The 20,428-nt window shown below is 39.6% G+C and overlaps 1 protein-coding gene across 3 annotated transcripts in view; it reads right to left on the bottom strand.

Annotated features, from left to right (window-relative positions):
• EP400 (E1A binding protein p400) overlaps positions 1–20,428 on the bottom strand; it is a 50,880-nt gene that overhangs the window by 2,596 nt on the left and 27,856 nt on the right. For 2 of the 3 annotated variants that reach the window (XM_088065190.1, XM_088065188.1), the window contains 30 exons: positions 19,310–19,474; positions 18,324–18,491; positions 17,022–17,113; positions 16,034–16,332; positions 15,393–15,595; positions 15,125–15,294; positions 14,708–14,904; positions 14,116–14,227; positions 13,475–13,618; positions 13,013–13,171; positions 12,696–12,779; positions 12,002–12,133; positions 11,837–11,881; positions 11,576–11,729; positions 10,919–11,157; positions 10,235–10,408; positions 9,943–9,990; positions 8,788–8,924; positions 8,234–8,290; positions 8,040–8,118; positions 7,281–7,481; positions 6,231–6,276; positions 6,035–6,144; positions 5,238–5,442; positions 4,582–4,745; positions 4,002–4,208; positions 3,500–3,695; positions 3,067–3,197; positions 2,520–2,687; positions 1,721–1,798 (listed from right to left, as the gene is read on the bottom strand). In XM_088065190.1, the coding sequence (XP_087921316.1) occupies positions 1,721–1,798; positions 2,520–2,687; positions 3,067–3,197; positions 3,500–3,695; positions 4,002–4,208; positions 4,582–4,745; positions 5,238–5,442; positions 6,035–6,144; positions 6,231–6,276; positions 7,281–7,481; positions 8,040–8,118; positions 8,234–8,290; positions 8,788–8,924; positions 9,943–9,990; positions 10,235–10,408; positions 10,919–11,157; positions 11,576–11,729; positions 11,837–11,881; positions 12,002–12,133; positions 12,696–12,779; positions 13,013–13,171; positions 13,475–13,618; positions 14,116–14,227; positions 14,708–14,904; positions 15,125–15,294; positions 15,393–15,595; positions 16,034–16,332; positions 17,022–17,113; positions 18,324–18,491; positions 19,310–19,474 (4,364 nt within the window). The remainder of the gene's footprint in view (positions 1–1,720; positions 1,799–2,519; positions 2,688–3,066; positions 3,198–3,499; positions 3,696–4,001; positions 4,209–4,581; positions 4,746–5,237; positions 5,443–6,034; positions 6,145–6,230; positions 6,277–7,280; positions 7,482–8,039; positions 8,119–8,233; positions 8,291–8,787; positions 8,925–9,942; positions 9,991–10,234; positions 10,409–10,918; positions 11,158–11,575; positions 11,730–11,836; positions 11,882–12,001; positions 12,134–12,695; positions 12,780–13,012; positions 13,172–13,474; positions 13,619–14,115; positions 14,228–14,707; positions 14,905–15,124; positions 15,295–15,392; positions 15,596–16,033; positions 16,333–17,021; positions 17,114–18,323; positions 18,492–19,309; positions 19,475–20,428) is intronic. The other variant, XM_088065189.1, reaches the window with a different exon arrangement.

The following is a 20,428-nucleotide window of genomic DNA, read 5'->3' as shown; positions in this document are numbered from 1 at the left end:
CCTACTTAGGTATTTGCTCTCTTAATTGACAAACATCTCAGACAATGATTCTGGGAACATAAGCTCTGTGCTTTCACTGAGAACCACCATTCTATCACATTTTCTAGAACCTTATAAGTCAGAACTAAGAGCCAAGACGCCTGTAACTCAGGTCCCTGCAGTGCAAATACAAGGACATGCCCTCAGATGCATTCAGAAGGCAGATGAAAGGTATAGAAGATATACATGAAAATACCAGATATACAGGAAAATTCCTGTACTGCAGAAGTGAAGGAGCAGGGAAAAGAACAGAGGGACAGCCAGAGGACTAAAGAGGTTAAAATGCGGACTCTGCACCCATATTGTGACAATAAATACAGCCACTGAGGCTTCCCACCAGTCTCTGCCATTACCCTTTCAGACTACAGCTGCCAGTCTCTATTGCCAATTTAGGATAGAATAGTTTGAACTCCATCCAGACATCTAATTTTCATAGCTCTACCCAGAGCAAGGGAGAAAAAAAAATAAATCAACAACTCCTTGTTCAGAGGACAAGGTAATGAAAACTGAGCAGCTTCAGCTGCCTTTGTCAGATGCAGAAGCCAAACAAAGCTACAAGAACTTCTCCAGGGGAAAAATTAACTCCTGAATGATCCAAAAGGATTCCAATGGGAAGCACTAAAAATGCAGATAAAAAGAATGCCACATACACACAAAGACCAAAGTTTTAAAAATACTTATCCTGGCCTAAAACTACTGCCACTGAAGTCCCTGGTGTACACGGGAGGGGAACTATTTGTCTTTTTGCCACAGACTCCAACAGTCCCAGAGTTATGCCACCACTGACGACTTCTGAAAATGATCTAGGAGCTCTTCCTGACTACAGAGGGCAACTCAACTTGTGTTGACTGATGAGTTTTCTGGTTCCTGCTGTCTACTTTGCCCTTGAAGCATTCACATCTGAGGTGGTTATCAGACAGCTTACACCACTTTATCACCATTTTGAGATAAGCAGTCACAGATCTTATTCTCCACTAAAACACTGCACTCTAAACTGTGGCAGATTAAGAGTCGATTGCCTAGATTTTTGTGCACTAAATGCAAGAAGTTCATCCACCCTCCAAAGTTAAATCATTCCTGCCAATCAACTGCCTAAGATATGCCTGTTGCTAATGATCTGGATGACATTGTTCTAAACAGTGTTAATTAAACTGCCTGGTCATTAGGGGGAACCAAACCACCTGACTTTCTCCTGCCTGAGCCCCGTCTGTTACCAGCACACATTTGGAACAGCTACCACACCGTTCTGCCTTTTACAGAGCACTTGGCACAGCTCTATGAACTGAAACAAAACAACTTGTAACCTTCAATTTGTCCTAATTTTTGTGGAAAAAGCTCAGATGGTGCTTATTAGTTCAATTATTTGCTAAATTAACTATACATCACCAAAAAAAAAAAATTTTAAAAATTCTTTCAGTTCTAGAAAACATTTTTAAAAATCCATTTTTCAGCTTACCTGCAGTGATGAACAAACACTGCTACATCTATGAGAGTTTTAGACCAGAGAATACACCTCAGCTGATTCAATATTCAAGGCTTATTTTTATAGAAAGGCACTTGCTATAGCCTTCAAAAATACTACCTATGCCACACATAAGGTGAAAAATACAGACATTCCCAAAAAATGAGCTTTTCTAAAGATCATGTTTCTAGTGCTATGTTTGACAAGAGTAAAACCTACCTGTTGGGAAACTGAAACCATCTGCTGAATGTTGGCAACAGTAGCCTGTTGCTGGACCACTTGGGGGAGTTTTGCAACCTGCAGTGATATGAAATAAAGAAAGATCAAAATAAAAAGCTGCTGATAGCAGCAAAACACCACATTTAGCAAAACTTCTACCAAGGCCTTTCCAAAGCCTGTTCACAGTAAGCTACAGCTTGACATTTCCAGTGAGGCTGAATGTTTATGAAACATTTTAGATCCCTGAAAGGAAGAACTTAACTAGGGGAGGAAGAGAAACCTTTTCAATTTTAACTACAACAGAGTAATTTCCTCCTGCCTACCTATAAAATTGAAGGAAGCACATAAGTTTGAGCAGGTTACATTATCTGGGATATATTTTTGAAAGAGTAAGGCTTCCAATTCCTAACCCCCTTTTTTTTTCCTTGGTTAGACTGATCCAGTTATGCAGAAAAGAAAATATGTGAGTTGTCACCTCACCAGATTAGGCTGTGAGGCAGCACCTAAAGCAGGAAACCTCTGGCTGAATTTTCCTTAGTAAACACAGTATGGAATCCCTTGCCTAATAAAAAAGAGTGACTCAATTATTTTACTTCAAAGAGGAAAGGTGAACTTGCAGCTCATAGATGCTCTGACCTGCTGTAAGGCCACATATTCAGCACCAGTGAATTTTACTAAAAAGTCAATTTAAATGAATGTGTGACTAGAATTAAAATGAATGGGTGCTGAATTCTACCTCACCTGTTGTCTTTACAATTTTCCAGTCCCAGTACAGTTTAGAGGTGTAAACCTGTGTTACCTGTACCTGAATCTGGGCCTGCACTTGCTGGGTTCCACCTGGTTTCTGGGTTTGGGAAATTGGAGTTGTTAGGAACTGTGTTTTAATGGCAGGCTGTGTAGCATAAGTTACTTTTTGCTGCTGTGAAGTCTGCTGTTGGGTCTGGACCGTAACCTGTTGAGCATTTATCTGCACAAGAGAAAAAAAGGTGTCAATGACTACAAAAGATAAGTGTATTTTAAAGATCAGGTATGTAGAAAAAAGATTAATTACATTTAATTATGGAAAAAAAAAATCTCCCATGATTAGCAATAAAAAATTGAGCACTAGATGAAAGCCTTCATGCATTTACACAAGTATTCAGAATTAAAGTATTTAATGAAAAGTTTCTCTCTTACACACAACACTCACACCATACACTTACTAAAAACTACCAAACAACCAATCGCTTTACACCTAAGATTCACCCCTAGAAATCCTGACTGACTCTCTAGGAGTGTCCTGGTCATCCAGAACCAAAGCTTTACAACCACTGCATAAGTTAATATGGGAGAGCAGACAATAGTACCTTTTGCTGCACAGTTGCTTGTCCCTGTGCAACCTGGGGCTGGATGGCTTTCTGCTGCTGTGCTGCTTGGTGGTGCTTGAGTTTTAGCAGCTGCTGGACATGCAGTGGCTGTGCAACTACTGTCTGGCCTCCTGAAAATTACACAAATAATTAGAACTGTAAGAGTCTTCAGTTTATTGCTTTGTCTCAGTAATCACAGCTTGCAAACACAGATTCTACTTTTACAGACTTATCTGCACAGCTTTGAGCACTAACAACCCACTGATTTTAATGGGAATAAGACATGATTTTGACAGTGGAGAAAATTTCTTATCTAAGGGCATGAGTAAGCTAACTTTTTGTTCCAACAACAATCTTTCTACAAGAATTGTCTGTACTATAGGAGATTGCTATGAAATACAATTCTTCCTATTTCCAACTTGCATTCACATACCTGCTGCTTTCTGTGGCTGCCCAATGGCAACACTAATGCCTGCAACAGTCACAGGGAGTGTGGTGACTCCTGCAGATGACACAACAGCAGCTGGAACAGACACCACTGGAGGCTTGGCCAGAGCAACCTGTGCTGCCTGTGGAGTCTGGGCCTGGATCTGTCCTTGTGCTTGGAGCTGGGAAGCAGGAACACGAGTCTAAGCAGTAAGGAATGAAGATTATTGTACCAGCACAGACAGATTTGCTGCATATAACAGATGATTATAAAATGACAATGTCAATAAAATGACATTTCTAAATGTAATGGCTCCTGTACAGTGACACAATTCAGAGATGGTATCAATGAGTAAGTACAATGTAAAGCTATTTATGTTACAGCAGTTCCTTCTGAACTGCCAGAGCAATGCAAAGGGCACTTGTGAATGTGAATAATCAAGGCCCAGTTAATTTAAACCAGCCAAGAGTGAAATGTTTGAGACCTTGCCAAGCCAAATCCAACTCACCAGGCGTGCCACTTGCAGGTTGGTGACCGTAGTGCCCGTGAGCACTGCGCCAGGACGAGGGGCTGTCACAGCAGTGAGCTGCTGAGTTTGCTGCTGCTGCTGCACTTGCACTTGTGCTGTTTGCTGCTGTGCCCCTTGCTGTGTCTGCTGTGCTGCCTGCTGCTGCGGGAGCTGCAGCTTCTGCTTCTGCAACTTGATCAGCTGCTCCTGCAAAAATCAAACACTTCCATCATTTCCAATGGTTTATGTTACAGGAGAAAAATGGAGGTGAATCCAAAGCTTAAAAGGAGAAACATTCTGTACCAGACTAGAGCTAAGATCGAGTATCTAAAATGTAACTCTTTTACACAATGGCTTCCAATGAGCAACAATAAATGCTTTCCATCCTGCCCTGCTCTACTATTGAAAGCACTGTCAGACTCACTGCCTGCATGAAATTTTAGTAGGATGAAATTTAAGAGAGAAATACATCTCACTCTAGCCCAAGAAAACAGGACACAACACACACTGCTAAGGAAGCTTACAGTAATGAGAGCAATGTGCTACGTTATGTGCTAACACTTCATGAGCATTTCCTCACCTGTGACAATTTTCCTACAGTTTTTATTTGAGCTGGAGACTGGGCTTGCGCCTGAGCCTGGATCTGTGGGACTTGCACTTGAGCAGCCTGCTGCTGCTGTTGCCTCAGAAGCTGGAAGTGAGCAGGGGTGATGGTTTTGCCTGACAGCTGGACAGTTGGTGTAGCTGTGAATAAAGAAAAAAACAAAATGTTCAGATGAATACTTTTTAAGATTCAGTTTAATTCATTCATTTCACCTGACAAGTCAAGCTGTTAAATGCTTATTTTTCTGCTCCAGCACACTTTGTGGATTTACTACATGTAAGAACACATTTTCATGAGCATGATGTAAAAGCAGAGTAGATCATAAAATACAAGCACCTTTCTTCACAATGGTTTTTAGTCAAGACAATCAATTCTAATGTTTTACTGCTAGATTGTTCATAATACTTTTAAATTGCAATGCCTAGGGGCCAAGCTCTCTATTGCCATACTTCATCCAGAAATACCGGAGAAAAATGTAATCTGAGCACCAACAAGAAAGCAAGTTAAAAATCACAGCCTATTTTAATTGTGTCCCAGACTTCCTATATTTTGAGCCTTTGGTGCTGGATCTATAGGAATTCTGGGGCCCTTTATGCACTGCTGGAAGAAGTCCCTGAACACAGGATCATTACCTGGTGTAACCTGGGTCACCAGAGACCTTGTCTGGGTCTGCACAGGCGTGAGGTTGGTGGTGACCACAGCTGAAGCTGTCACTGAGGTCACAGCACGCACGCCCTGGGTGGAGGCGATGGTCACCAGCTCGCTGGACGCCGCCGGCGCCGCGGCCGCTCGGGGCTGGCTGTGAACCACCTGGGCAGTGGCGGTGCCTCCCGAGGTCTGCAAGGGAACACAGCCATCACTGCTCCGTTCCCACGCCTCACATACAGCTATGGAACCTGCTGGACGTGGCACTGCCCTCTAGGCAATTTTAAAAACAAGCATGAAAAATGCAGAAGGAAAAAAGCCCCAAATAATCTGTCTAATGCATCTGTTTGGATGCATCTGAAAATCAGCATGTGGTTATATCTTTTTCCAACACACTGATCACCAAACCCTTCGCTCTATTACAGACATTTTTTAGTACCTTTCAATATTTTGCTTTATATTCCATAGTATTAAACGATTAACATAATAATAAAGATCGTAATTAATAAAGCACAAAACAGTTACAGGCTGAAAATGTTAATGACTAATACTCTTAGCAGCACTTGCCTATGAACTATTTTTACCAGCATTAAACATTTTTTCCTGATGAACCATTCCAGTGTGTTCCGATGTTTTGGTGAGAGAGGTTTGAAAAAGAACTCCAAGATGCACATGACATTTTCAAGAAGCAGGATTTCTCACAACATGTTAAAAGCTAAAGATATGCTGATAAAACACGCAACCCAGGTGTCCAGGGACACAACTAGTGACAGGATCTACTCACAGTCAGCGTCCCAGGTATAACAGGTGAGGCCAGACGCTTATTGATGGGCTGGAAGGTAGCAGCAGGGACCCCAGCAACAGTGTTCACGATCACATTTCCACTCACTGTAGCTGAAAGCAGGATTAAATGTGAGATTCTGAAAGTGAAAATCCCAGTATCTCATCCCCTCCTATGCCCAATTATAAAGTCTCCTTACCAGTCTGGATGCTCGTCCCCGTCACTGCTGTTTTGATGGTGCCTGCCTAATTAGAAGACAGTTAAGGTAACAGTTCAGAAAAACAATAAAAGAAAACTGAGCATTGCTTAAAACAATGCTGTATTCCAGAAGTGACAAAATAGGAAAAATGCAATGGAACACACAGAGATTTCTGCAGTTGTCCATTGACCCTACAGATCACAGCAACTAATGCATACATGTATCAGGATTCTGCCTCACTTATGAGCCACTGTAGACCAGCCAAGTGTGTGGTAAACCCTGGTCACTGGACATCCCTGTTAGCAGAAGAAGGGATCAATACCTTACTCTGGCACACCACAGACAACCATTCATACAGGAAAATCACTGAGCACTTCATACACAGCAATGCTTGTGGGTGAGAACACATCCTCTGTGTCTTTCTGGAAAAGCTCTTGTACTCTTGCTCTTCAACAAGCAAAATAAATCCACCACTGCCTGCACACATTATTACACAAACTGGATTGGCTCTAAATACAAAAGCCACAGACCAGTCATCAGATTCATTCAGACTAGATTTAGGAAAACATGAGAACCTTGCACAAATTTGCAGTAAAAGCACCATGGTATTTCCTGTAGGATGCATCACTTCACTTGCCTTGCAAATTTAATGAATCTTTGGTTTTTAAGCTGATTAACTGAGTAGTTCTTACAGCTACATTCTCTTCTACTCTCTGTATTCTGCCAGTTCTCTGTACAAATACTTCTAGTTGACATCTACTCACTCAAAATTCATTAAATGGAAGTCAAAAGTGAAAAAGGAAATACCATCTTTGCACGGTGTTTTTCTACCTCAGAATGCCAAGAGCTATTGTCTACAATGGTATGAAGTTTTAATAAATCAGGGAACCAAAAGATACCCAGCATAACCAGAGAAAGCAAACAAGAAGTATCTCTGATCTCACTATACTGACTTAAAATTCTCTTTCCAGAGAAAACAGGACACAAATACAGCACACACAGAAGAACTGAAGTTACTACATCAGAGACACCGAGCTCTCCCTTTCTTACCAATACTGCTGTGTTGGCCACAGTAGTGACTGCAGTCTGCACCACTGCCTGTGGCTGCTGAACTACCTGTGCCTGTGGCTGTGGCTGTGGCTGGGCCTGGGCCTGCTGCACGGGGGGCTGCTGGGGGGGCTGCTGGCCCGCCTGGGGCTGCTGGGGCTGGGGGCCCGTCTGCTGCTGGGCCCTCTGCTGCTCCGCCAGCGCCTGCAAGGCAAGGGGCACATTCAATCTTCAAGCATGGAACAAGCAAGATGTGTTTTCTTTTAAACAAAATAAAGCAAGAGATAAAACCTCTTTAATTCTGACCAGAGACAGCCCACAAAGGTACCTTGACTCTTCAAGTCCAAGTTACACAACTTGACTCACTTCAAACTACAAGCTGTATTCATGGTTTTATGGCTTAGAGCATAGCACAACAAGAGACTTATCACCCACAAGCAAGGACAAACAGTTCTTTCTGAATAATATAAGAAAGGAGGTTACAGAATGCTCAAAAATTAAACAGGATTTTTACACATTTTAGTATCTTTTGAAAAAATATGCTCCTCATTGTTTAAAGGGTCTGAGTATGACAAGAAGCCCAAGGAAAGGTCCCACTTTGGGCCTTGGTTATCTAAACCCCTGTACATGAACAATGTGCAGCTGCTCATAACATCCAGTGTACTGTTAAACTTCTCCCAGGAGACAGCTTTGCTCCTACCTCATCTGTTGCCTAATTTTTTAATTACTGCAGTCATTTGTGCAGCAGAGATGGAACCATACCTTTTTCTCTTTGGCAATGCGCTCTGCTCGGAGGGATGCGACTTGGATCGGAGGGAGGGGCTTATCATAGTTGATTCCACTAGAAACAATAATAAGACAAAACACACAATATTTAGAAATAAATGAAACCTTAACAAAAGAGCAGTGAGCACTTTTATGCAATTTATAACTCCTTCAAGACAGGGAGTGCTCACCTTTCTGCAAGCACTGATGCATGCTTTGGATTCTTCTGGAAAGGATTCATGCCAAGTCTGAAATTGAGCAAAATTGTATTACTGGAGGCAGAAAAAACCTTAAAAACAGTATTTCATTTCACATATTTCAGCATATAGCACTGCAGTTTTGGTGAAGTTTCCATGATATTCCTGCCAGTACTGGAGCCTGCATACAGACAGACATTTAAGGAAGACTCAGAGTAAATACTAAATAAATACAGAAGAACTGCAGGAAGATACACAGAAAATAATGTACTACTAAGCAGCATAGACAGCAAATTGTTTACAATCCAGGCAAATGGATAGATATAAAGTAGATTAAAAAAGCCACTACTGAGTGCAGTTCTGCTCTTAATGACAAAGAGCTAATTCCTGCAGTGAAACCCAAACACATGAAATATGGAGGTGTTTCTAGTAACAAAGAACACAGAGAGAGAGATGAAGAACAGGGACACAGAGTATAGAATAACTGTGTTTTGAGAGCCATTCAAAACAGAGCTTCCAGGAGATGAAATGATCCCAGGTAAACTTACAGAGGTTTGATAGGTGGACTTCTTTTCCCTGCAATCATTTTCATCATCTCAAAATGATTAGTATAAAGCTGTGTGTGGGTTGCACCCTCATCTTGAGCATAGATCTGATTGGTACGAAGTGGGCGACTGTTTTTAGTCTAAAAAAAGAAAACAAACCAACTTTCAATTGCACACTCACCCAACAGGGCATTTTGTCTATGTTTAAACACAAGGCGCGCTCGTAGATTATTTAAAAGCACTCTCCAACATATCTATCACAGACTGGTTCCTGCCTCGTGTCACTGATAACTTACTGTCACACAAAACTCTATGGGAAATATATAAAGAAACAGCAAAATAAGGAGCAGTTCTCACGGTCACACTGGCATCAGCACTTGGGGACATACAAAATGGCAAACTCTAATTTGAGAAAGAATCTTTGCTTTAGTTTAGATTTTGCAAGTTTAATTCATTACCCAAACCAAGAGCCCATTAGTTTATAGTTATGCATAGCGCACACGTAAGATAATAAAACAAAACCATCACTGCACTGCTCTCCCAACAAAGCTAGGTTAACATCCACACACCATGCCAGTCTAACATTTGGTTTCTCCTAAGCAGAAACTGCCAGTCAGGGACAAACCTCCTTAGCAGTCAGAGAATGGGACTACACCCAGAAGTTCTGGATTCTCTACCCAACTCTGTCGCTAAATTGCTGTGTGGTTTGGAAGAAGGTGTTCACAGTCATGGAATTTGTGTTTGTTTCTGTAGCATCCTATCATCCTCATTTACTACAAGGTGTTTCAGGCATCAAATTCACTATGTATTTGTAATCCACTTAGACTCTAGCATGAAGTTCATTCTTACAGATCTTAAATACCATCAGGATAAGATACATGGTGGTGGTTTGGTGGAAAAATGCCACCTAAGTGGCAGTTTAAGTGAAATCACAAACTTCTTGCATGATCTAAAATTTATCTATCAAATCCAAAAGCTGAAGTCTGGTGTCAATCCACTGTATCAACAAAGAAAGGAAAAATAAATTTGGAATTTTAATTAATGTTTCAGAACTCAAGTAACACTCAACATGGATCTCATATGAATTATCTGCCCACCTCCATTGCTGCTAAATACCACAGTGTCTAGATTTGATTTTGAAAGAATACCAATGCACACCTTATAAATACTTTTTGTCTTCTTTTTAGGATTAGCTTCGTACATTAGCTGTAAAATAAGAAGGAAAGTTAGATGATCTTTTGTGGAAGATTTTGTTCAGGTGCTTTTTCTTTTCAAAGAAATCACATAAAATAAGTGGAAATCCTGATGAGAATAATTTAAAAAGATCTTTTAAAAGTTATTTATTTACACTGTTGAAACGTTTAACAAAAAACAAGTGTTTATGGAGATAAGGAAAAAAAACTCTACAACTTAAGGTAAAAAAAAGACGCATCATTCCAGGTGAACTCACCTTTCCTTCCTCCCGTGGGATTATGACATTCTCGTATCGGCTGCGGCACTGCTTGGGCGAGCGATAGACTCTGCTGCAGGAGTTAACAACATCACTGACCAGGTCCCAGTTGGGAGTGTGTGCTGGTGACACAACAGCAAGGTTTAAAGGAAGCTCCAGCAGCTGCTTCACTGCCTGCAACAGAGAAAAGTACAAATGCATCAGGTGACAAATCGTTGCCATCCTCCAAACCTTCCCTTACCTGTGTCTGCCCACACACCATTACTACAGGGGACAGCTCAGGGCTAAGGCTCTGTGTTCAGCTACAGTCACAGAGAATAAATAAGCATAAGGTGCCTTAATGCTGACTGATGTGCAGGGAAACAGTTGGTATGAGAGGGACGGAGAGCTGCTATTTAAGTGCTGCTCTCGCCTTGAAGGTGGGAAGAACCTTAGCTGCATTATCCAGTGTCCTGCCAGCACAACTAATCTGAATAACAGTAAGTGGCTTCTAAAACAACAATAGGGCTTAACAATACATTTTGTAGTTTAGCCTTTAATTTCTCCTTAAAGGAGCACAAATGACAGGTAATTTGTTCCAAGTTATGACAGCAAAATGCCATTAAGAATTAGAAATAACGTTGGAAGAGATAAAGTGCAGGAATAAAAACATAATGACAGCAGAAGCTACAGGTATCATCTGACCTGCAGAAGTGCCCAGTCTTCGCTGATCAACCACTCTGGATTATCCTGTCCAGCCTCAGTAGCTGGTTTGACAAGAGTTGGCAAAGGCTTTGCAAACTGTGTCTGTTGCTTCAACAAGATGTTTTTCTTTTGCTCTTTGCCCTCTCGTCGCATTTTCAGCATTCCTGGAGTTGCTCGATCAAAGAGTGAACGAGGTGGGATAACTGTCTCCCCATGACGTTGCTTCTTCTTTCTACCTGCTGCTAAGACAAAAAATAAAGCATTATTGGTAGATACTGCCATTTTTTGATTCCTCTGCCTACAGCTTCAAAATGCTGATACATGTTCAGGGTATTCCCCACTGCCACTGAAAAGCAGTCAAGAACTAAACAGAGCCTGTTATAGAGTAAGACCAGCCCTGTCCTAACTGACAAAGTAGAATGACTGCTTTCCAGAACTGTCCTTTTAAGAACACCTTTGTATCTAAAGACACGCTATAAGAATTGGGCCTTCCAATGATTCTACTGTTTCAAGGCCATGGGGAGACAAGAATTTTCATCCCTTCAAACATGCAAATTTGATCTTTACTGGACCAGACATATAGAAGATACGAAAACCCCCCTGGATTTTTTAAACTTTCAGCAATAAATCTTAGAACAGTTTTGAGCATGCACTCACCAGAGGGATCTGTTTTGTGTCGTTTACGCTCCTTCCTGACATACACTGGAGGCAATTTTGATTCTGGAATAGGGGTGGTATCATACATCAGGCACATAACAGAATCTATGTAGATATCATTGTCATCCTGAGGTGGAGTAGGAGGAGTCCAGAGCTGCACAGAATAAAGTTTGTAATTACTGCAATGTTAACTCCCCACTAATCTTTATGTTTCATAAAATAAAAAGCCTGTTTAGGCTGACAGGTGTTACTTTTACTTACTGGCATAATTTCAGTTTGTCCATCTGGACCTTCATAAACATATTCCTACACAGCAAAAAGAGAACATAATTCAGATGATCCAGCTGAAACCTGAAGGGTAAAGGTATGCTCAGAGTATCTGTTAAGAAACAACTATTTAGAAAAAGAAGACTAATGAGCAATTACTTTGTTGTACGCATCCTCTCGAGTGTAGGTTAGAAGTTCCTCTTCATCCTCCCAAAGCATTTTTTGCTCTCTTTCCTTTAACTTCTTCATGTGCTGGACTTCCCAGGCTTTCTTTGCAGTTTTCAGTTCCACCTAGATTAAAATCAGACTCTTTAGAAATTTTATACAGTAACAGACACTGGATTAGAAGTCATCAATTTGTGATTTCATGGATAAATGCCTTGAACTTTGACATTTTCAAACACAGGAATCTTATAGCAATTTCTTAATATGTACTTTCACAATCATTTAGAAGATATTTCTTTGTCTTTGTTGAGGGTTTTTAAACCATCAATATAAAGCAATCAAAGAATTTCAGTTAAACAATGAAGACAACCAGAACACAAGCTCACTGAAATTAATGAAATTTTTTCCCCGCTATCAATGGAGTACAACAAATATTTGCTGAGCTGGGCTGAAAGCAATTCCCATTTTATAAAAAGGAAATTAAGAACTGACATCTGCTTAAACCAGAGAATCCCAAAATAATGAGCTCTCTATAAGATATTATGCTGTTCATAAGGTATAGCAAGAAAAGATCACAGAAATGCCTACAATATATTCCACACCATTGGAGAAACTTCTATTTCATAATGAAAATATAATAAATGTTGTTCTGTGACAGAATAACATGGAAAAGAAAGATTTGTTTTACCTCACTCAACCGTGGCTCATTGTCATCAACTGAACCGTGGAAGAGCTCCAGGTAATTCAAAGCGTATTTCTCAATTGGAGTCAGCTGAGGGAAGTATCAAAGGGAAAAAATGTTACTTTGAGGATAATAAAAGAAATCTTACATGAAGTATCAAAGCTCTCCTTAAAACTCATCTTAACTTTTTAAATCGGTAGGAGATCTCTCTTCCATTTAATGGGAGAAACAACAAAGCTGCTTTAAGGTCAGACTGCAAAGAAATTGAAACATTTGAACTAAACATTACTTTTTAGCTAGATATTCAAGGGAAGTCACTGTACCTGATCCACAACAGCAACTAACTCCTGCAGCTGTGAGGGCTCTTCATTGTATTTTGACTCGCAGAGCTCTGAGATTAAAGGTTCAATGCTAGACTCAGATCCCGTTTCTTGTATGTGATCATTTGACTCTTCATCCTCTCGTTCAATGCTATTGAGGGCCTTTCAGAAAGATATATTTTAAAAATAATTAAGACTTCAAAAATATGGAAAGAAACTCCACAAGGAGTTCACTGAAATGCAACACAAATTTCCTAAGTCTCTTCTGCAGCAAGAGAAACCATCCCAGAAGTTATAAAACTCAACTTTGGGCTTTTGGAAGTTTTGTCACAAAGCAAAAGACAAAAGAGCATAAAACTACCAGAAAAAGAGACTGACAGAATTTACCCAAATAAAGTGGGATTAGGCAGCTTTTTATAACCAATGTTGCATAGCTGTATTTTTAATGTGTGTGTTAATTATTACCTCTATGAATGGTCTTGCAACTTTAGGTGAAATATTTTCTGCTGGAGATGGCTCTTGAGAAAGTACTACAAATTCTTCTGCTTTCACTCTAAATCCAGAATCCTCCATAGGAGAATGAACCTCAAACAATTCCTGAATTGTTTGCTTGGTAAATAGAAGGAAAAAAGAGAAATACATTCAGTTTTTGGGAGCATTCTATTTTTTTTCAATATCAGGAGCACCAGCCAGGATAGTCTGGCTTCACCAGTGCAGTCACTGTCTCGTGTATCTTGAGAGCAGCAATTCAGAGCCTATCTCTCTAAATATCCAAACTTATTTCACATTTTTAAAGCTGTTGAGACCTTCATCCTTACAAGCTCTGCAAAATTTTGCAGCAGGGTGAAGAAACCACAGTATATTATGTCAGGGGTGATGTCTGTGCATCATTATTCAAATAACAGAACAAAACAGATGGACAATATTTCAAAGAATGTGGCCCCAACACTGAGAGTTCAAGCAATCATGAAATCCAATATGCTTCTTTATTAATTCTAGCCCAGACAGACTTCTATTAAACTGCTATTAAACACTCCAACACAGATGCTTGAGTTTATTAAATACTGCAAAATGGCTATTTCAATACATTCTGAATATTAACTTACCTGGGTTAAAAAGGCCATTGAATAGTCATTTCCCTGAGCAGCTACTTCTCTGATCAAGTCCTTTGTGCCATTTTTCAAGAGTTTCTCTTCTACAGAATTACCACTGACAAGCCTAAAAAAAAAAGAAAAAAAAGTAGAAATCTGGTAAGTAATTTCCAAACCAGCTTTCAGAAACAAAAAGACAAACTGTCCTTAGAGAATACCACTAAATGCTTAAAATGTGGTAGCATATGGGAGTTTTTTTAGTTATGGTGTAGGCCCAGAAAAAAACATACTACCACCTTTACTTTAGAGTTTTCTTTTAACAACTTATATAATCAAAAACCAAACCTAACCAAAAATCAACAATGAAAAGGATTCCATAAAAATTCCATGTAGACCAAGAGACAAAACCCATGCAGATATGATTCATTTATTACACTTTCTGTGAAACCCTCACATTTTTTCATAGGATATCTTGGCATCTTTTTTATTGAAGGGAGGTGGTTTTCAGCACTGTTTCCACTTTATTCCAGATCATACAGGGCAGCACTATCTGAACTAACCTGACATTAAAGCATGTTAAAGAGCAGATGTTGTCTGTCACCATCACCTGTATATATGGATATCTTTACATCTCCCAATTCTGTCACACCATTCCTGAGCTTTTGCATCCATCACTGGATTCAGATCATTGTCATAGAACACAACAGTGTCTGCCTCGACAAGATTGACTCCCGTGGAACGGCTGTGAGAGGAGAGGATGGCACAGAAAATGCGCTTGTCTCTGTTGAAAATTTTCATCAGCTCCTACATAAACAGAATAAAAGCAAGGACTAAATAAACCATACACCAAAATAAAATACCAAACCAAATTCACTATAGCCTAATAAAAAAAGCTGGATAAAAACACGTCAAGTGTTTCAAACTGAGCAGAAAAGGAGGCAAATTTCCTTTCCCTGCTGTAGCGTATAAAAGCCTGGGCAGCACATATTGCTGTACCAGTGGGCAGCTGGTAGGGAACACTTACCTGCCGTTGTTCCTGGTTGGCATATTCATCAATCCTCACAAAGGTGAGGAAATGGAAATTCAGGAACAACTCCAGTATGTCCAGCATCAGAATCATCTGTGACAAAATCAGTACACGGCGCCCTTCAGATTTCAACTTCTGAAGCAAGACAGCAAGAGCTTCTAATTTTCCTATAATTCAGAAAGAAAAAACAATAATGGTTTTATATAGCAATTCCATTCATGTGATAGAGGAAATTACAGAAATCTTCTCAGCAAATGTCCTTTACCTGAGTCATACTGCACCAGCCGGAGGTCAGGGAACTGCAGCAAGTGAGGAGTTGTCAGCTGTTGCAACTGATGCAAGTGTGGAGCTGCCTTCTGCCTCAGGCTGTGCTTAAGGAGTTTCAGTCTGTGACTGTATGAAGGGGGAGGATTTGCTACATAGAAACATGGGGGAGCAGCAACTGCAGTGGGCAACACGAAGAGAGCCCTGCAAAAAGCATCAAAACAAGGCAATACCCATTTAAAAAGCTACACACAAAATTATCATCAATAATCACAGGTATAGCAATAAAAGTCAGGCTTGGCTAAATGACATTCTGCCTGCATCTCTGGGTCTTAACTCGTCAGTTGGGTCCAAGCAGTACCTATTCAAGTAAATCTAAAGCATAAGAATGTAAGCCTAAGTACAGCCAGCTGAACTTGGGCTTGAAATAAGGAAAGAGGCACTAAAAACACTTATTTATGAAGATCCAAAGGAATCAGAAGTGACTTATTTTTACTTCCACGCTGCACATGATTTACTGCTAAATAAACCAGTCTAAACCAAATAAGCTCATCAACATAAACAAGGTTTTAAGCCTTTTTGTAAAGTTGTTTTAAAAACAACTAGATGTATAAAGGTTTATTAGGCAGAGTCACACATTACCTGTTAACAAGATCCTTTAGAGATTCCTGTTGCTGAACCAAACCCAGGATCATTTCCCGCAAGGGGTTACTTGGGCCTCCGGAGGCACTTGAGGAAAGGCAGCAGTTGACAAAGCCAGCCCACCTCCAGCTGTTGCCCTCACTGGAAGGCAGCTGGGAGGCCTTTCTGTCCCCAGCCAGGCAGCAAACATTCAGCACATCCCGGCCGTACATCGGGGCCCGCAGGCAGCGGCGCTCGTTACCGGAGAAGATCCTGTCCAGGCGCTCCTTCAAGAGCCGGTTCTTCTCCTCATACGTCTCCTTTGCCAAGAGAAGGTGAATAAAAACAACATTTGCTGCTCATCACAACAAATGAGGGATTTGAGGTTCTTTAGAATGGAACTATCAGGATCAGAGTATAGAGCCTAGAGTAGAACTACTACTTAGACCATTATTAAAGGTATACATTTCAGATAAAATCTGAAGACTACAGCTGAATTCAGTCCATATTAAAGAGTCAATTCTACCTTAGTTTACTATCTTCTTGCTTTTTAAAGGTACATTTTCATAGCTTTTGATATATTCTTGATGTTCCCCTAGGCTTTGTAAGTTGCTTGAGTATCTTTTCAAAAACCTTGTTAAGATTAGAAATCTATAAAAATTTTCCCAATTGCTATTGTGTTCAAAACACAAAAAACCCACACAATTTCTTTATTTATGCATTACTACGTAATTAAAATATATTACAGTTACAAGAACCTGTCTATCACAGCACAAGAAAGCTGTCAGCTGCTTTTATTCACCAGATTATTTTATCTATGGATTACAAATGCAAATGCATCAGATCTGTCAACCTGAAATATGGACAGAAGTTGGGATATTTACCTACTCTGTAATCATCAAAGTTCCTAATTAATTCCAACTTTGAAAATTATAGCTTTCAACTATTACACAGACTTATTATTGATTCTGAAAAGTTGTGTTTCCACAAGAAAATAAAAATTGAATACCTGTGACTGTCCATGCAAAGGTGCTGGTTTTAACACTGCTCCCATGTCACCAGATGGCAAGTTAGTAACTGTAGCTCTACCTGGAATACAAACTGAGGATAAACCTTGTGTTTATATACTTATTCATCTGAAAATTGGTCTCTTTATTATTTTCAATAAGTAGACATTTTATAGCTGTAACAAGTCATTGCTGCAGACAAATTTTCAGTCAAAATGTCCATTAAGTATTGCAAATTTGTACTTTGTTATACCTCAGACCTCTGACAGATATTTACACTAACTGTTCTCACAAAAATCCAAGACAGATCAACAGAATTTTACTTTGTTTTGTACAAAGCAAAGCACTGTGCTCCATTTGTACTTTATTCAAAATGTCATGTATGGTGCAATACATGTTGACATTTAGAGAATGTTAATAAGAACACAATAGAAAATAGAAAATGTTCTAATGCAGGAAAAGATTGTTTTAACCTACCTTGAGCAAATAATCTAAAATTTTTCAGAAAACACATCAACTGAATGTATCTACAAATTGGTGAAATCATATGATGGAATCTCAGTAGCATTCTTGTGATTTTAACTGCTAGCAGATGTTTACCCCAACAGTTAACTACATTGTAAGAACATCACACCATTTTAAAGGAATGTGTTTTTATATCCCAAGAAAATTACAACAGATGGCCATTTTCAGGGAACAAACTCCAAGTGTTATATTTATCTTCATTTAATAATCTGCTGTTTTGTTGTAAATGCATTAATTTTCTCCATTATTTTTGATCAACATCTTGGTTGTGTTTTTAAGCAAGGAACTGATCACATTTACAGCAAGGCACCAAATACCTAAGAAACATTTGCAGAGGCAAATGGAAAACTGTAGCTTGATCAGCTACAGAAGTGAAAGAAATTAGATAAAAGCAAAATTAATGTGGAAAAATGGAGAGAATCAGTGGACATTCTCTGCCAGTATAAAAAAATTATCACCCTTGATTTTTCTTTGCAAAAATTAACAAAATTATTCCAAATTTAGTTCTTTCCAAAAAAAAAAAACAAAACTGACCAAAGGTAAAACTGGTAAAAAAAAAACCTATTATTAAGTTACATGCTCTCCCAAGTTTGTATTAAAAATTTTCTTAAAACTCCAGCACACACCAAGTACAAACTGGCAGGATTCGCCTTATGGTTTACCCACTTCTGCACTCAACTTACAGAATTATGATCTGCAACAATTTAGAGTTATATACGAATGTGCTTCTAGCAATTGAATATTTAGACAGAGACATTTCCTCAGGCTGGAAAACCCACCTTGCTGTGTGACTGCAGTGGAAGTTGGGACACCTGCCTGGTGCTGGTTTCCCAAAGCGTTCAGGGCGTTCTGCACAGCTCCCGCTTGGGAAACCGTCTGCATGACCACGGGGCCCTGAGGCCTCAGGTACTGCTGCCCAGGGGCTGACACAATCTGAAGGACACTTCCTGCAGTGGAGGATTTTAACACACATTAGGGTGGAGAAAGTGGAAAAGAGTAAGAGTTCTCTAGCAAAATCTATTAGTGTTGCAAAGCTGATCATTATTGCTTCAAACGATGTTAAATTTTACGATGTTAAATTTTACTGGACATGTTGATTACAACAATCTGCCAAAAAAGGAGGGAAACACCCAAGTATTCACAGCTGAAGAGGAGTTTCATGTCATAGGGGTATCATTCTAGTCTAGGTATTTATACAGAATTTGGACAAAATCCAATCAAACAAAAAATCTTCACTTAACATTCCCTCTATATATTTTGTTTGCCACAAAGAATCAAGATATGCCTATTCTCCTAAATTTGGCAATACATACCACCAGCAAGGGAGATTTGAGAACAAAATATATTGTAGGTAGAGCATTCAGCTCAGGGCAATAGTTGTGCCAGAATTCAGATGCATGCCAATCTTGAAGTAGGATTTACACAATTTCAGAATAAACCAAGAATGTTCTCAGTTTTTCTGTTTCTGCTCAGCAGGGAGTTTATATCAAATAATGCCTCACCTTACTTCAGCTGCACTGCATGGGTGTGAAAACAAATCAAATAACATTTTTGAAACACAATACAGAAAAAGAAAGTAACCATGTCTTTCATTTGATAGGCATTTGTTTTTCGAGCCAGAGCTACCTTGGCTCACAGAAAATAGGAAGAGCAAGACAGCATAAGCACTGGGGATGGAAAAATCTCCAGCAACAACGAACGTGGTACCCATATCAAAACATGAGCATTCTGAATAATGGAAAACTGCCTGTGTTGAAATAAGTACCTTGTAGCTGTAGGGGCTGCCCTGCAGTGAGCTGGCGGAGTTGACTGTGTGACAAAGTGAACTTGTTCCCTTGGAACTGCAGAGTCACTGGGGTCTCTGGCTGAGCGATCCTGCCTTGTGCTCCTGCTATAGAAGCCAGCTGAGCTATTTTTACTACCTCACCACCTGTTAAGGAGGGAAACAGGCATTAAAAAAACCAAAGTAGGAGGCGAGTTGTTCAATATTCACAATTCTACATTTTGGTTAGTAAACTGGTGCTGAAGCGCCTTCCATGCATAATTATACTTAGTGCATCAAAAGTGTCATATAGAAGTTAAGCAGGTATTGCTTTCTATATTTGTTGGACAAACTGGAAAGAAGCTGATTGTTTAAAGGATAAGAACATCAACATTTTAGAAATTACCACTTTCATTAGCAAAAAAGAGCTACCTGAAAACTCATGTGACACTTTGTAACAGAACAAGTATTAAAGTGATTTCCACTGCCTTTTCAAGAGCATGAAGGAAGGGGTATGGAAGAAATTAAAATATTCCTATGTTTGGCACATTAAATACACATTTGAAATTTGCTGATGAAACATGATTTATTTTAAGCAATCTGCATTTAGACAAACCAAAAAGCTTTGAAGTGGCAAGGACCAAGCTTTTTGTGATTTAAATGCAGGAAGGTTAGAGGCATTTCAGCATTAAGTTTTACGATACTGAGAAAATAGTGGTGTGAAAATTCAGCTTTTGTAAAGGCAGTGCATTACCCCAGAGATAAAATTAATACATCACTGCTCAGTACTCTCTACACATGCTAATAGGCAGTGCACATACAACCTAAAAGCAAAGCCTCATCGCTTTTCTCTGCCTAACAGTGTCGACACTCCTCTCCGCCAGAGAGGCCTTTAGCAGATGGATTAGTGTTTAACATGAAAGGAATAATTAGGAGAGAGCTAAAACATTTGGTCTGAAGGAAGTCTTGCCAGCAGAAGAAACATGCAGAAATAGGAGATTAAGTTGACACCGCTAATGTATGTCCACAGCAATTCTATTGTTTCTTATCCAATTTTCGATTTTCCTTGGTCATAAGCAACGTACTGAGCAAGGCTAATCAGAAGAGTGAAAAAAAAACAAC

Source organism: Pseudopodoces humilis, chromosome 20, assembly GCF_049639895.1.
Source record: "Pseudopodoces humilis isolate 2021_Gansu_Grassland_sample_001 chromosome 20, ASM4963989v1, whole genome shotgun sequence".
In the NCBI taxonomy this organism is placed as follows: domain Eukaryota; kingdom Metazoa; phylum Chordata; class Aves; order Passeriformes; family Paridae; genus Pseudopodoces; species Pseudopodoces humilis.
This window is presented reverse-complemented; position numbering and strand designations above follow the sequence as displayed.